This window comes from Desmodus rotundus, chromosome 9 (genome assembly GCF_022682495.2).
Source record: "Desmodus rotundus isolate HL8 chromosome 9, HLdesRot8A.1, whole genome shotgun sequence".
Lineage (NCBI taxonomy): Eukaryota > Metazoa > Chordata > Mammalia > Chiroptera > Phyllostomidae > Desmodus > Desmodus rotundus.
In genome coordinates, this window is record NC_071395.1 from 89,109,918 (window position 1) to 89,126,317 (window position 16,400).

Below are 16,400 nucleotides of genomic sequence, written 5' to 3' on the forward strand. Positions count from 1 at the left end.
GAGATGGGCAGGACCAGATGACTTCATAAGGAAGTTACTCAGATTTCAGGAAATAGATGATTCTATTTAAATTCTTTCACAAAATAGAAAAAGAAGGAAATCTCACAGATTATTTCAGTTAGTATACAACTGTTATAAAACTTGATAAATAGAAATAGACAAATAGATAAATAGAAAATTGTAGCCCTATCTCCTTTATTAATATTCACCATTGATGAATAATTAATAGCAAATAGATGTGCATTCAAGAAATCTTAAAACATTTGGAATATATTTAGGAGTAAACTCAGAAAATAATAAACCATAGCTAAATTGGCTTCCCCTAGGCTTAGAAGACTTGTCCATTCTTAGGAAGTTATTAATACCATGCTATTTTAAGACATCAAAGATAGAAAACGATCATCTCATTAGATGCCAAAAAGACATTTGTTAATTAACAAGATAAAAGCTTATTATTAATTCCTTAAAAAATACTTAGTAAATATGAATAGTCTTTTATTTTATTTTTTTAATAAAACTGTATTTCAAACCAAACCACCATGCGTTTTGATGAAATTCTTCAAGCATTCCTATCAACACTTAGGTGGTGCAAAACAAAGATGCCAGGTATCACTGTTATCTTTTAACATTTCTTAAAATTATTAGCCAAGGCATTTTGTCAAGGTAAGTAAAAGATATATTGGCAGACATGGGGACAATTATTATGCAGTTGATCTAATTACATACTTAAAAAACCCGAGAAAATTGACTCAAAAAACTATCAGAGACAATATGAAAATGACGTAAGGTGGCCACCATATGGAATGATAGGTTTTATGTATATAGACAGTGACCACGTGGAAAATGGGGTGGGAGTTCTGAGTTAAAAATAACAAATTGAATAAACACATTTAAGTTTGCTCCCTACTGAACTCCACCAAAACTATTTCAGAGACGGGGTTTTTTTTGTTGTTTGTTTGTTTTTTTAAGCATAAACCCCCAGGGACAAAGGGAACAAGACAGAATACAGCACCAGTAAAACTGTAGAAGCGATAATACAGGTAGACAAATGGTAATTACTCAAGAAGGGGGAAAACAAAATTGTCACAGTTTACACCATGAACTCTTCAGAAGGCCCAGAAACAGGAAGTGCAGTGCAGTCCTCTTCAGGTCCTGCCTCTGCAGTACCTGTTTATACACAGTCTGCCAGATCCTTCCAAGTATGGTGAGCCCAGTGTACTCCAGGCCTTGCTCGTGACCTTGCCCTTGGATTTCACCAGAAAAGGTTCCTGTAAACTTGTAAACTGTGACCCAGAGACAAGTTAATTTTTTCCAATAACCTTCTTTTAATAATGACAATATTATGCTTTTGCTCATGTAGCTAGTTTTATTCTTGTTCCTGAGTTTTCAGAAGCCAAACTTTATACTAGTTGGGATACACACATGGGTGGTAAAGCCCTAAAGAAAAGTCAGGATAATGGCTACATGGGGGTCAGACACACTAGCTTCCAATGTTTTGGTTATTGATGAAGTTCTGTTTCTTAACCTCATTACATTTTACATGTTTCTATGAGTCATAATGAAAGAAAAGATTTCAATAACAAAAAAACCCCTTCTACTAGGAATAAATTTAACAAGAAATATTCAGGATCATGTAAAGAAATCATTAAATTTTACTAAAGATATAAAAGGATACTTTGAGTAAATAAAAAGCTGTATGTTTAGATGTGTTTATTACATTTTCTGAAGATGCTGTGTATTATATCAATTACATTAATCTATCAAAATTAATATTTATTTGCATTGTGAACAGGATTTTTCCTCCATGGGCAGGGAAGCTTGACCAAAATTATACTAATATTTCATCTAGAAAATTTAATGTGCAGGAAGAGGGAAGTAGGTATTACAGAAAAAGGGGAATTGGTATTAGAACATATTTTGAAGATTCAATAATCAAAACAGTTTGTACTGCAGGGGAAGCAGAGTAATAGAACCAAACAAAAATCCAGAAATAGATCTGAACACACGTGCCCAATCTGGCTGTGATAGCATTGCATGGCCTGGGAAGGAAAGGGACAGGGGGGCATTGGCATGTTTGAAGAAAATACCAACTAGCTCTCTCAGCCTCAGCAAAAACATTCAAATAAATGATGATTAAAAAAAAGACACTCTTAAAATAAAACCAAAACCTTAATAAGAAATCATGAATTAATTTATGTCTTTGTTGTGATACTTTCTTTTTAAACAGATATAAAATCCAGATGCCGTAGAGGAAAAAGTGGATATGTGTATGTATTTAAAATTCTGAGTGGAGAAATTATAATGTAATCAAACTCAAAAGACAGATGGCAAACTGAGGAAAAATATTTGCACCACAAATGGAAAATTTCCTTAATTGACAAAGACCTTTTATAAATGAAAAGGACTAATAATAGTCCAGTACAGACAAGAAAAAGGATTTGAACAGGCATTTTGCAGAAAAATAAATACGAAAGGCCAGTGGACATTAAAAAATGGTTACTTCTCTCATAATTAAAGAAATGTAAATCAAAACAATGGGATAGTATTTCTTATCTTTCAATTGGGCTATTAATTTTGAAGTTTGGTACTAACTTGAGTGAAGGTGTGGGAAAGCAGGGTGTCTTTATAATCAGTGGCAGTGTAAAGTGTACGGTTCTGAAGAACAATTAGGCACTGTCAGCATTTTAAGTGCAAGAACCTTTGGACTTAGCCATCCCAGCCCTGGGGAACATTGACTGATATCCCCCAACTTAACCAAGAAAGAGAAAACATTATTTTTGGTAGCTTTCTTTGTAATAGCAAACACACACAACAAAACCCTGGGGACCATATGTAGATCAGGAATGGAGTTGAAGCTTAGTCCATACTCCTGCTCCAGCTGTCAGTTGATCCCCAGAGATGTGGAGGGAACACCTACAGCTGGAGTTTGCACAGTACTGGCCTGATGGAGCTTTCTTCCTGGGTCCTCCAGGCTGGCAACAGTAGCCAGGCTTTCTGCCCAGCCAAGAGGAACTAAACTCCTTTGGAGCTCTTTTGTTGCTGCCTTTTCTCTTAAGGATTCTTTTGGTGACAGTGACAACAGTAGAATTTACTCTGGCTTAGCTAACATCACAGATCAGCGACAGAACCATCTCACTGGCCTGGCTTCCTGAGCAAAGTTAAGTCTTCGGTGATGAAAATGGACCTGTTCCCCATGTGAACACTAAGTGCACAAGCTGAGTGTCCATCCCATCCATGAGCCCCCAGGGTGTCACTGCACTGTTCTTCTACCCACACTGTGTGCCATCCCTGGCCACTGTCAGTGACAATGGACCAGTTACTGTGCTGGACCTGACCTTGTAGAGGTGTTTAAAGCTGGGTCCACAGATTCTGTTGAGAGATACTGCATGGTCCTCAGTCACTCTCCTTACTGTGGTGGTCTAGGGCTGTCGGTATCCACCATGCTCTGCCTGCAGAGCCCCACTTGCCCCACTTCCTGGTTCCGAGAGAGGTGGCAAATCAACGGTACTTGAGTCAGTGAATTAGTCCCTGGTGAGAATCCTCTCCCTTTCCTCTTTTTCCATCAGCTGTGAATGAAAGAAGGGTGTTTGAGGTACTAGTTCTGTGCAGTTAATTAGAATTGAGTTCTGTCACCCTACAGGGAGGCTAGATTCTGGAGTCCTATAGTCACAGGGTCACAAAGCTTTCATGAAAGTGGAGAGAGGGAGTGTTTGGTGGAGGAAAGGAGATAAAAGAGAATTAAATCCCCTCTCACAGCTTACTAGTACCTCCTTCTCCCCCACGTTGACGGAAGGTCTCTCTATTCTTTCCATATAGCTGTGCATGCAAAATTGGCTATAGCTGGGTAGAGCATGATTTTTAAAAAACCCTCTACCATCAGAGCTTTCAGAGAGACAGGAGCTTCTTTCTCTTTAGGTCTTGGTTAATGTCCCTGTTTATAGGAAATAGTCCCATCCATGAACATACAGTCTCAAACACCTTAATGTAGAGCTTCACCAAAGGCCTGCCCATCTGCTTATTGCTTAGTGCCATGATAATCAGTTTTCCAGCCTGAAAAAAGAGTATGGCTTACGTCCTGAGCCTAATGATGATGCCTAATCAGTGTGGTTCTTCCTTTGCAGCCCTTCCCTTTACCTGTGCCCAAAATAGGAAACATGGGCCCCTTCCTTTGTATGTAGGAAGCCTGAATTCTATGTTAGTGGATCATATGAAGGCTTTTAAGATAGCCAGTGCTAGATAGAATCAGAAATATTGGTTGATAAAAGTTTGGGGATTTGTTGATCTTAGTTGGGGGGGAAGGAAATAAAGTATTCCTTTTAATAGGAAACTGATTTAATAAATCATAGTATATCCATGCAGTGGTATATTATTTAATTCTTAAAAAGATCTGTATCTTCTGTTTTGGAGAGATCTCCTAGTGCAATTATTCACTGATTAAAAACCAGATAATTTTGTTTGAAATATAATACCTTTTATGTAAATATAATGTAGGTATATGCATGAAATATTTCAGGAGTAAGTCACAAATGAGTATTTCTTATGGAATGCATAGCAAATTTTGTTTTTGCCTTTCTGTACTGTTTGATTTTTTTCCTGTTACGTAATTGTATGTCTACTTGTTGTTCTGAGTTGCGGTTGTCTGGGGTGGGGATTATATCTAACTATTCTTTGTTTTTGTTTTCCTAATTTTCGGAACTTTATTTTTATATTGTTTGTTTTTCAAAGTTATATGTAATTCTGTCTTTCAATTCTTATATTCTTAGGCTACACAGGATGACAGCAATTGAAAGAGAAGAAAAAGAGAAAGTCAAAAAAAAGGAAAAGAAACAAGAAGAGGAAGAAACGATGCAACAAGCCACATGGGTAAAATATACATTTCCAGTTAAACATCAGGTAATTTTACTTACATTCTTTTAAAATAGGGTTAGCCAATTCTGAGACTTTATTCTGCAACTTTGAGTACTTAATAATTTGTTTCACTTTTGACACAATCTTTTAATGTAGTAGGAATGAAGTAATCTTTCTGGCAATTTTATAAGTATAGGTTTATTTTAGTAGAATATAGGTGGTTTACTAGACCAATTTGTTGGAATTGTCATGAAACTGTAAAATTGTGTTAGACATTTTTTAATATCAGAAAGGAAAATTAAGTTTTTAAATAAATCTTTGATTCTTGGTAAAAATAAAATTGATTGGTAAATTTAATTTATCTGTGTGTTTATTTTGTTTGGTAAAAATGTATAAAACCACATGTACTTTATTAGCATTCTCATTCTTGCTTAATCAGAATGTCTTTCTTTACATCAGGTGTGGAAACAAAAGGGAGAGGAATACAGAGTAACAGGATATGGTGGTTGGAGCTGGATTAGTAAAACTCATGTTTATAGGTTTATTCCTAAATTGCCAGGCAATACTAATGTGAATTACAGAAAGTCATTAGAAGAAAGTAAGTAATTAAAGTTATTTTTCCTGCATGGTTGTTTGTGACTTTTATTATTTCTTATACATTTGTAGTAGTATATTGACCATAGTTTGGATAAGACTTTTTCTGCAGTTTTTAATAGAATTTTCAAAATTACTAATGTAGTTTATTATAAATTTGGTACGTTTTAAAATTACCTTTATTTAAAGGATTTTGATATATAGGATTTCAGTTAATGAAAGATGATAGGATAGAATAGAACTTGTTTTTTAAAAAAAAGAAAAATGGCCTCAGCCACCTAATTGTTTTTTCTGAAATCTTAAATTCAGTACTACTTGCCTTCTTAAAGAACCATACATCTGGTAACCTCAGCATTGGAGGCAACACATGGCAAAACCAGAAAGGGAGTGATAGAGGCTTCCAGAGCACTATCAAATAAATGAGGTAGTAACTCCATTTACGCTGCTGGGTAATAACTTCAGAATTACAGAACTCTAGAGGTGAACTGCCACTTTAAGAAACCTTGTATAATGAAACTCATGTTACAAGAGCAGATTATTTCATGAAGATGTTAAGCAACAAACTGAAGTTCATACTAGATAGAGAATGATACGGTTGAAATCCATGTCTCCTGTCTTCCCTTGCCCTTTTTGCATTCTACCATGCAGTTTCTCCTATGTTGCAATACAATTTGTTAATTTATGATGTGGTATGTTCTTTCCTATAGGGACTATGCCATAAGTGTCAATTAAGTACTGTGTATATATCTACATATTTAGCTAACTGATTTGACTTTTTTGTGAATGGTTGTAGTGAAACCTGGACTTGTTGATTTTTCAAACTATTAATTTGGGAAAACTATCACTGGGTTATGTTTTAACAGAAAAAAATGTATTTTATAAGGCTCACGGGAATTTATTGTAGGGACTAGAAGAGTCTTGACCATAGCAGATGCTCAATGAATATATATGTTTTATTACCAGTCTATTATTATCTGATTATTTTCAGGCTAAATGTCCATTATAGTAAGTTCCAAAAGGTGGTTACATGTTTTTATCACCATGTTGTTGCTTTAGTTACCCATGTAGCACTTAGAATTCTAGAGAGCTTTTTTCTAATTGTATCTGAATGGGTTTGACCTGTGTAATAAAATCCAGATTATCAACATCACAATATTTAGGCTTTTGCAAATTTCTTTTATATCCATTTTCCTAGCATAGAATTTTCCATTGTCCAAATGCTGAGCCTTAACAGTCAGGTACCAGTTTGTCTTCTAGCATCTTTTGAGCCTTTCCTTCCAGGTGGCAACAGGGAAAAAAGCAGCAGTACATATTGTTAGCTTAACTACAGAATAGAAATCACAGTGAAGGCAACAATATATTTTTACATTATTTACATAAATCAGTATAAAATATACTGTTTATGATCTTAGAACTATCGGTCCCTGTAATGATGGCTAATCTAGTGTGATCATATGATAGAGGCCCAGATGTGTTAAAAAACAGAAGTGTAGTCCAGGGAAGACTTGACTTAGCACCAGAAGACCAGAGTGTTTGACTTGTTTGACTTCTGTGTTTTTCTTATCTCTAATGTTACTGTCTTCTAACTCAGACTGTATGCATTTGTTTTGTATAGTAATTTATCAAGTTCAGTAATGGGTGTGTAATAATATTGTTTATGTCAAGAAGTCTTTAGTGGGAGGAAAACCCAAACATTTTATAGTTGTCTGTTTTAAATATCAGGATTCTGCCCTGGCTGGTGCGTCTCAGTGGACTGAGTGCTGGCCTGCAAACCAAAAGGTCACTGGTTGGATTCCCTGGAATTCTGGCCAGGTCCCCAGTAAGGGGTGCACGATAGGAAACCACACACTGATGTTTCTTTCCCTCTCTATCTCCGTCCCTTCCCCTGTCTAAAAATAAATAAATAAAATCTTAAAAAAAAAAAAGGATTCTTATAGCTTATAGATGAGGCCGCTATTGTCATATAAAGCTCTTTTGAGTGACTTGAAACCATTGAAAAATATTTCCCAGCTGTTTTGCAATAACTACAGAAACATTGACTGTAAAGGGTATTGGTTTAGTTTCTTTAATTCTTTTGTTCCATGGGGTCAGATATATCCCATTACTCTTTGTGTGATGCTTTTCTTCTCTCACAGCTATCCTGCTGCCTTGACAGGTACTGAGTGATTTTGGGGGAAGGGGGAGGGTTTGAGGGGAGTTTTTGCATTCTTTTCCCTTCCCTCATTCAGACCTTCCTGGAAAGAGTCATTTATTTAAATGAGAAGATAGATACATCTTGCTAAGTCCTTGAGATATTTGAGTTCAAGTGAAGAAGAAAATAAAAGTTAGAAAATGCTTCTAAGGCCTAAGAATATTCATCCAGACAATAGTTCTGTTCTATGGGTTTCATTTTTATTTTCTTCTGGAAAATTTGAAACTACACAAAAGAGAATGATAATATAATCCAATTCCTATGTAACCATCATTCAACTTCAACAAATATCAAATTCTGTCACTCTTCTTTCAATTGTCACTGCCCATGGTTTTCCTGGACTTTTTTCCCCTATATTTAGAGCCAAACCCAAAAATCATGTTACTTACCAAAAGTAGTTCATTATGCATCTCTAACTAAATTGAACATTTTCCATAGCCATCACGGCATCATCACATTGAGTAAATTAACAGCAGCTAACATATTAATCATCTGATTCTCAGTTCATATTCCCATCGCTCCATTTGTCTCAGAAATGTCTTTTTACTCTTGGCAATAAATTAGGTCCAAATAAGGCCACACATTGCACTTGGATCTTTCTCTTGTCTTTTATTCTGTGACACACACTTAAGTATATTTTACCTGGAAGTCATGGATAAACTTCAAGGTTATCCAAGAATCCATTGAAATTTATTACAAAAGCTTGTATATGTACTTTGTTTGCTTAATGGATCAGAGCATTTACCCAATTCTAATATGGTTCTGTAACACACCGTATGTGAGGAACTGCTGATGCAGACAGGTTGAAATAGTCTCATATGTGAAAGTTTCTAAAGCACATAGAAAATGTAGTCATTCCTGTTACGCTTTAGGTCACCCAAACATGTGAAAGTATATATAGAACCTTCAACTTTTTTTTTAAACATTTTATTGAGAGATAATATATATATACCCAGGAAATGATTCATAAATGTACATCGGAATGGATTTTCATGGACTGCACACACTCAGATAGAGACACGGAATGTGACAGCATCCAGTGTCTCTGTCTGAGACACTCTCTTCCTTAAACTTGTGCTCTTTTCCTTAAACACCTCCCTACCATATCTGACAACTTTATTTGGCCAGCTTTTGTTCTTTATTTTTCCCCATTTTAAAATCATTTTTATTTTTCAGTTACAGTTGACATACATCACTATATTAGTTTCATGCGTACGCCCCAGTGACTAGACATTATATAACTTACTAAGTGATCAATCATCCTGATAACTCATACCCATCTGACACTATGCATAGTTATTAGAATATTATTGACTATATTCCATATGCTGTATTTTATATCCCCGTGACTATTCTATAACAACCAATCTTGTACTTCTTAATACCTTCATCTTTTTCACTTATTCCCCCAACCTCACTCCCATATGGCAACTGTCAAAATGGTCTCTGAATCTATGAGTCTTGCTGTTCTTCTTGATTTATTTTGTTTTTTTAGATTTGATTGTTGATAGAGATACATTTATTGCCATTTTATTGTTCATATTTCTTTTTTTCTTCTTAAAGAAGACCCTTTAATATACCTATATATAATACTGGTTTGGTGGTGATGAATTTCTTTAGCATTGTCTTGTCTTGGTCAACTTTTTTTGGGGGGAGAGTCAACTTATTTTTTATTTTTTAAAGATTTTATTTATTTTTAGAGAGAGGGGAAAGGGAGGAGAAAGAGAGGGAGAGAAACATCAATGTGTGGTTGCCTCTCATGCGCCCCCTACTGGGGACCTGGCCTGCAACCCAGGCATGTGCTCTGGCTGGGAATCAAACTGGCAACCCTTTGGTGCACAGCCTGTGTTCAATCCACTGAGCCACACCAGCCAGGGCTCAACTTTTTATTTTTAAATAAAAAGTAATGAAGTATATATTACTAGAAAATATTTGATAATTTATACTGAACTAGATATGTTAAATTGCTACTATGCAAAATATTTGTAGTTATTATATTGTTGGTTCTTTTTAGCCAAAACTAGTATGAATGAAAATATGGATGACTCAGATAGAAGAAAAAGCCCACGAAGTCCAAAAAAAATAAAAACAGAACCTGATTCTGAGAAAGACGAGGTAAAAGATTCAGATGCAGCAAAAGGAGCAGACCAGGGTGAAATGGACATTTCAAAGATTACTGAAAAGAAGGACCAAGGTAAGGAGGGTCGAGTGTGGAGGGCTGCCTGGGGGTGATAAGAATGAACTGGATTTAGTTCACACAGCAGGAAAGTTACTGCGTTCTCTCTTTTTGATAGTAGCTTTATTGAAACGTAATTCTTATACCATGTAATTCACCCATTTAAAGTGTACGATCTAGTGGTTTTTCATATTTCACAGTTTTTCAACCATCACCACAATTGATTTTAGAACATTTTCATCACCCCCAAAAGAAACTCATATCCATTAGCATTTCCAGTGCTCCCTAAATTTCCCTCCCCAGCTCAGCAATTTACTTCCTGACTCTATCTATGGATTTGCCTATTTTTACATTCCATATAAATGGAATCATGTAGTAATATGTGGTATTTGTGACTGGCTCCTTTCACGTAGCCTGTTTTCAGGGTTCATCCATGTTGTAGCCTTTGTCAATATTCCTTCCGTTTTTAAAATGTTTGAATATTACTTGATTATATGGATATGCCACATTTTGTTTATTCATTCATCTGTTGATGAATATTTGGGTCATTTTTACTATCTGGCTATTAATGAGTAATGCTGATACGAACAGTTGTTTAGAAGTTTATGTGGACATCAAATTGCTGGGTCATGAAATAACTCTACATCCAACCTTTTGAGGAACTTACATTTTGTGAAAAATAGTTTTTTAAAAACTAGATAAGTTAGATAATACATGAGCCTGAAGATACTTTATAAAATGCTCTGTACAGAATCTTACACGAATTACCAACGTATGCAATAGCCTCATATATTAAGTAATTTTTCATTGTGGCATTCCATCATTTTTACATACTAAGAATCTGAACATTTAAACATTTGAAATATATTGGCTTTTTTAACCTTTTATAAAATCGAGCCCTGTCTGTGAACCTATTTTAATCATGTCAAGAACTTCGAATGATATAGCTATTTATATTTGTTTTTGAGTGCAAATTGGTAGTTTAAGTAAAAATATCATGAATTCCCCATTTCAGACTAAAAGTACCACTTATATAAATGTCTTTGTTTCACAGATGTGAAAGAAGTTTTAGACTCTGACAATGATAAATCCTTTAAGGAAGAACCAATGGAAATAGATGATGATGTGAAAACAGTCTCACATATAAATTGTCAGGAAAGTTCTCAAGTAGATGTGGTCAATGTCAGTGAGGGTTTTCATCTAAGGACTAGTTATAAAAAGAAAATTAAGTCATCCAAACTAGATGGACTTCTTGAAAGGAGAATTAAACAGTTTACACTGGAAGAAAAGCAGCAACTCGAAAAAATGAAGTTGGAGGGTGGAATTAAGGGCACAGGAAAGACCTCTGCAAGTTCCTTGAAAAGTTTGTCTGAGTCACCAGTAATAACAAAAGCAAAAGAAGGGTGTTACAGTGACTTGCTTAGACAAGAACAAAGCCCTAATGCAAGTAACGATAAATCTGAAGACTTTATTCAGGGATGTTCACAAAGTGATTCCTCAGTTCTGGGAATCAGTGATCATGATCATACGACAAACAAACTTTATCCAAAAGGTCAAATGTTAGATGACATCTCCATTCAGAGCCCAGAGACTAACTGTCAGAAACAAAATTCTGTTGGAAATGACATAGATGAGAGTCTCTCTGAACCAACTAGTAAAGGCTTGGAACCCACTAGGATTAAAACAAAGGGAAGTGATTTTCTTATTGATGACTCTAAACTAGGCTGTGCAGATGAAATTGGTACTTTGATCTCTAAGAACAAAAAACCACTCACACAGGAGAATAATGACACCATTGTTTCTCCTTCCCAAAGCCCTTTACTTCCATCAGTATCTAGAAGTACTGATGATAGAGATATCCCATCTCTGTCAAAAGCAATGGACTTTCAAGGGAAAACAGGATGTGACTTTGAATATAATAGCACTTTGGAAAATAGTTCTGATACTATGTCTATTCAAGACAGCAGTGAAGAAGATATGATTGTTCAGAATAGCAATGACAGTATTTCTGAGCAGTTCATAACTCAAGAACAAGGTATTGAAGGCTTGGAACCATTGAAATGTGAGTTTGTTTCAGATAAGTCCACTGGAAACTGTGATGACAGGCTTCAGGGTAAGGTAACTGAAGCAAATGGTAAAAAACCGAGTCAAGAACAGGAATTAGAGGAGCAACCAGTTAATAAATGTATTGATCAAATAAATCTAAACAGTAGCACTGACAAAAAGAATAATGCAAATCGAGAGTCTCAAAAGAAAGGACAGAAAGCAAGTACCTTTCAAATAAATGGAAAAGATAATAAACCTAAAGTATATTTGAAAGGTGAATGCTTGAAAGAGATCTCTGAGAGTAAAGTAGTAAGTGGTGATGTTGAACCAAAGGTTAATAATATAAATAAAATAATTCCTGAAAATGATATTAAGTCTTTGACTGTTAAAGAATCTGCTGTAAAACCATTCATGAATGGTGATGTCATCATGGAAGATTTTAATGAAAAAAACAGCTTGGAAGCAAAATCATGCTTACCGAGATCTTCAGATGCTGAAGGTGACTACCAAGATGTCCCAGAGACCCTCCCATTAACCAAAGAGTCTGAGAGAGCACAAACTACCACACCTCCACCATCTTGTCCAGAAAGCAGTTTAGTGAATCAGGTAGAAGATATGGAAATTGAAACCTCAGAAGTTAAGAAAATTTCTCCATCACCTATTACTTCTGGAGAGGAATCTAACCTCAGTAATGATTTCATTGATGAAAATGTCCTGCCCACCAATAAAGATGAAAATGTCAATGGCGAATCTAAAAGAAAAACAGTCATCACAGAAGTCACCACCATGACATCCACAGTGGCCACAGAGTCAAAAACTGTAATCAAAGTAGCAAAAGGCGATAAGCAAACTGTTGTCTCTTCCACAGAAAATTGTGCCAAATCCACTGTTACAACCACCACTACAACGGTAACAAAGCTTTCCACACCCTCCACAGGCAGCAATGTGGACTTCATCTCTGTGAAGGAGCAGAGCAGAACCGTGGTCACCACAACAGTGACAGACTCACTGACCACCGCAGGAGGCACTTTGGTAACATCTATGACTGTGAGCAAAGAGTATTCCACAAGAGACAAAGTGAAACTCATGAAATTTTCAAGACCCAAGAAGACTCGTTCAGGTACAGCTCTACCATCCTATAGAAAGTTTATCACCAAGAGCAGCAAGAAGAGCATATTTGTTTTACCTAATGATGACTTAAAAAAGTTGGCCAGAAAAGGAGGAATCCGAGAAGTCCCTTATTTTAATTACAATGCTAAACCTGCCTTGGATATATGGCCATATCCTTCTCCCAGACCAACCTTTGGTATCACTTGGAGGTATGTACTTTAAAATGTATTTGGGGAAGGGAAAAAGTTTAAAAGGATTATCTTTTTTTTTTTTTTAAAGATAATGAGATAATAGAGAAATGATGGAGAGGCATATACTTAACGACCAAAAGTGTAAGGGAATCCTTTAAAATGAAATTCAATTTTACTTTTCACAAGACAAAAGAAACATGATGAACACAGTTGTTTTTGTGGTCTAACTTTCCAAATTATTGCCATGTGAATTGCTCATAAAATTGGATAATCACCAACTTTGCGGAATATTTGTACAGTTGGCCCTTGAACAACATGGAGGTTAGGGGCACCGAACACCCTGTGTTCAAAAATCCATGTATAACTTAAGTCAGCCTTCCACGTACATGGATTCCTAATCGTGAATTAAGATATATTTTATTTTTGTTAGGTAATTCATAAAATTACAAGATACAGGAAACTTAACCTGTAAGTCACATCACGTTTATTATAATATGGAAATCTTTCTAATATAATTTATTTGCATGATAAACATTTGTTCTGGAATTCTCTTATTTATGGTTGTAAAGGTAGACTCTGAGATTGCTTAGGGATTTTTTAAAACCCAGAAATAGTCGTAATTGAAAATTTCCTGGGCATTAAGCTTTGGGGAGTCATAGTATGTAGTATTGGGGATTGTGAGATCATGTAGCTTTATATTGGGAAACAATCTTACTTTCTTATCTTTTACACAATGTATAATAAGTTGCCTCTACCCACAGAGGGACCAAGTTACGAATAGTGTCCAGTTTTCTTAAATCCCAGCCCATTACTTTTATCTGCTATAATCACATTTCACATATTTATCCTCGCTTTGTCCTTTTTCATGTCCTTGTCTTTTTTCCTGTTCACCCTTAGAGTTGAAAAGGATGGAATATAAACATAAAGAGTTCTATAGGACATGCACAGAAACCAGGAAAGATCTCAGTTTTGCAGTTATATTTTGTTAGCATTCTGAAATTGATTATTTCTGCAACTTACTGAGCAGGCTTCATTTCTGTGTATCTTTGATATGTTCCCAGTTTCTTTAAGTTAAAAATCATGCTTTTTTTGTTTCCTTTATATGACAATTAGCTAGTATTATAAAATACCAAAAAAGAGTGTAAATAAGTACTCTCTATAAAGGAATTAACTTAACTAATATGACCAGTCATAGTTGGTTTGACCAAGTTTTTATAACTCATCTTTTGATTTGAATTAAAATATCATCACTCCATTACACATTCAATAGAGACAGCTGAAAAGTACAATTTCTCTGCAGGGCCTGCAATGAAGGATTTGCAGAATCCTGCAGGGAATCAAGGAACTCTTCATTACAGTTCATGGATTTGTAGGATTACTCTGCACTTTTCTGCTTTCTTCATTGAGAGCGGTCCCAAAGTGTATCCTTGACTGTCCTGCAGGTAACTTCTTTCCCACTGGAAAAGTTACTATGTACAAATACTTTAATTAAAATGACCTGACAGTGGTGGAGGCAGACCTTTCTGCTTTTTCTATTACAAAATGGAAGGTAGACTCAACTGGGAAGCATTTTCTTTGGACCAGTTCCACTGAAGTGTTGCCCAGGGCCCCTTTTTGCACGGCTGGGTTTCAGGAGCCTTGTGTTGTTATGTTTTGATATGTACTGTGGGCATAATTTGTATCTGTTAATTGCTCATTTTTTAATGGAAGGAAGTACCTTCCTGTACATTTTAAACAGATACTGCCTTCAAATATATGCTAACATCCTAATTTGCTGAAGTTGAAAGAAACATAATCCCTTCTGTCTAACAGAGGCATGGGTGAATATGTAAATTATTCTTGACTTTAGAATGTAATTTTAAAAAGTGTATAGCTATAAAAAATATGCATGTGAAATGCATTTTTATACTCACACTTGAATAAAACATTTCTGATGTTTAGAGTAGGAGCTAAGAATGCCGAAGGTGCATGTTCGATCTTTATTAATGTTAAGGCTGAGCAGTATTGAATAAGTAAAACTTGTCTCATCCACTCATTGGAGCTTCTTTTTCCCTCCACACTGTCCATTCCCTTATTCCCTTTCCCCCAGGTTTCGATTCTGTGTTTTATTATCACTGAACCCATAGTTGTCTCCACAGTGCTGCCGGATGGATCCTCCTAAAATGCAGATCTATCCTGTGAATATTCTTACTGAGCTGACCAAGCATTTAAAGGGGATTTGTTAACTCCTGCAGGACTGAGAGGGGAAAGCGTTTGTCACCTGTCCGTCATGTCTATGAGAACTACTTCCCTTTGTAAACCATCCAATACTGGATACGTTTCAGAGGCCTGGATATAGATTACCTTTTAGGCTCATAATTCTTCCATTTCGTGCAGCACATTCGGGCTCTGCCTTCCTCTCTTATGCCAGTTTCATCTCTTTCTGTACTTCTACACCCCTTCCTGTCAGCCATAGCACACCGGATATGGTTTTTGGGGAAAAGTGTGTGCTTCTCTATGCTTTTCTCCTAAGCATATGTGTGCTCCTTGCCTTCAATCAGCCACCCCTACATCTGTGATGTTTGAGAGTCACAAGCAAAGTTCTGATCCCCAACCCAGAGCAAAATCAGATGCCCCTTACCTTGTGTTGTCCTTTGTTATAGCTCCTGAGGACACAAGGACAGATTATAATTCATTTCTGTGACCCTAGCTCCTTTCACTTAGTCTAACACATAGAAGACACTCAAATATTTTTTGAATGAAGAAATGAATGAACAGGCTGATAACACACGAAGTGTGTTCCCCACTTGATGTTTCCATTATAAAATAGAGGTGCTATAAAATCGTTTGTAGACAGTGGTTAGAGAAAGAATGAAAGAGAATGAGACTTCTCTTTCCAAATAATGTGTCTAACTTTTCCCAAGGCATTTCTATAGTATGTGGTCTGAAAGTGACACACACTTACCCCCTCCTAGGACATCCCTGCACTAGTTAACATTTGCCCTCTAATTAAAAAATTAATCTGTGCAGGTCAGAGGATTCACAGGGTGATAACACGACAAAGAAAATAATGGTGTCACAAGTGGAGATGGGAAGTTAAGTTGCAGCAACTTTTTGGCTCCAGCTTTCCCTTTCTCGCATTGTTCATTTTTCCAACGCAACATTAATAATAGAAAGCATTGCCTTCCACATTATCTAAGGTTTACCTTCTACCTCTGTTAGAAGAGGAAATTAAGTTGTATAGGTTTTCTCTTACTGCACTCAA

General features: G+C 35.9%; 1 protein-coding gene across 12 annotated transcripts in view; it reads left to right on the forward strand.

Moving 5' to 3' along the window:
- BPTF (bromodomain PHD finger transcription factor) overlaps positions 1-16,400 on the forward strand; it is a 124,408-nt gene that overhangs the window by 64,810 nt on the left and 43,198 nt on the right. For all 12 annotated transcript variants that reach the window (XM_024573445.2, XM_024573447.2, XM_045182534.2 and 9 more), the window contains 4 exons: positions 4,764-4,893; positions 5,308-5,446; positions 9,648-9,827; positions 10,864-13,174. In XM_024573445.2, the coding sequence (XP_024429213.2) occupies positions 4,764-4,893; positions 5,308-5,446; positions 9,648-9,827; positions 10,864-13,174 (2,760 nt within the window). The remainder of the gene's footprint in view (positions 1-4,763; positions 4,894-5,307; positions 5,447-9,647; positions 9,828-10,863; positions 13,175-16,400) is intronic.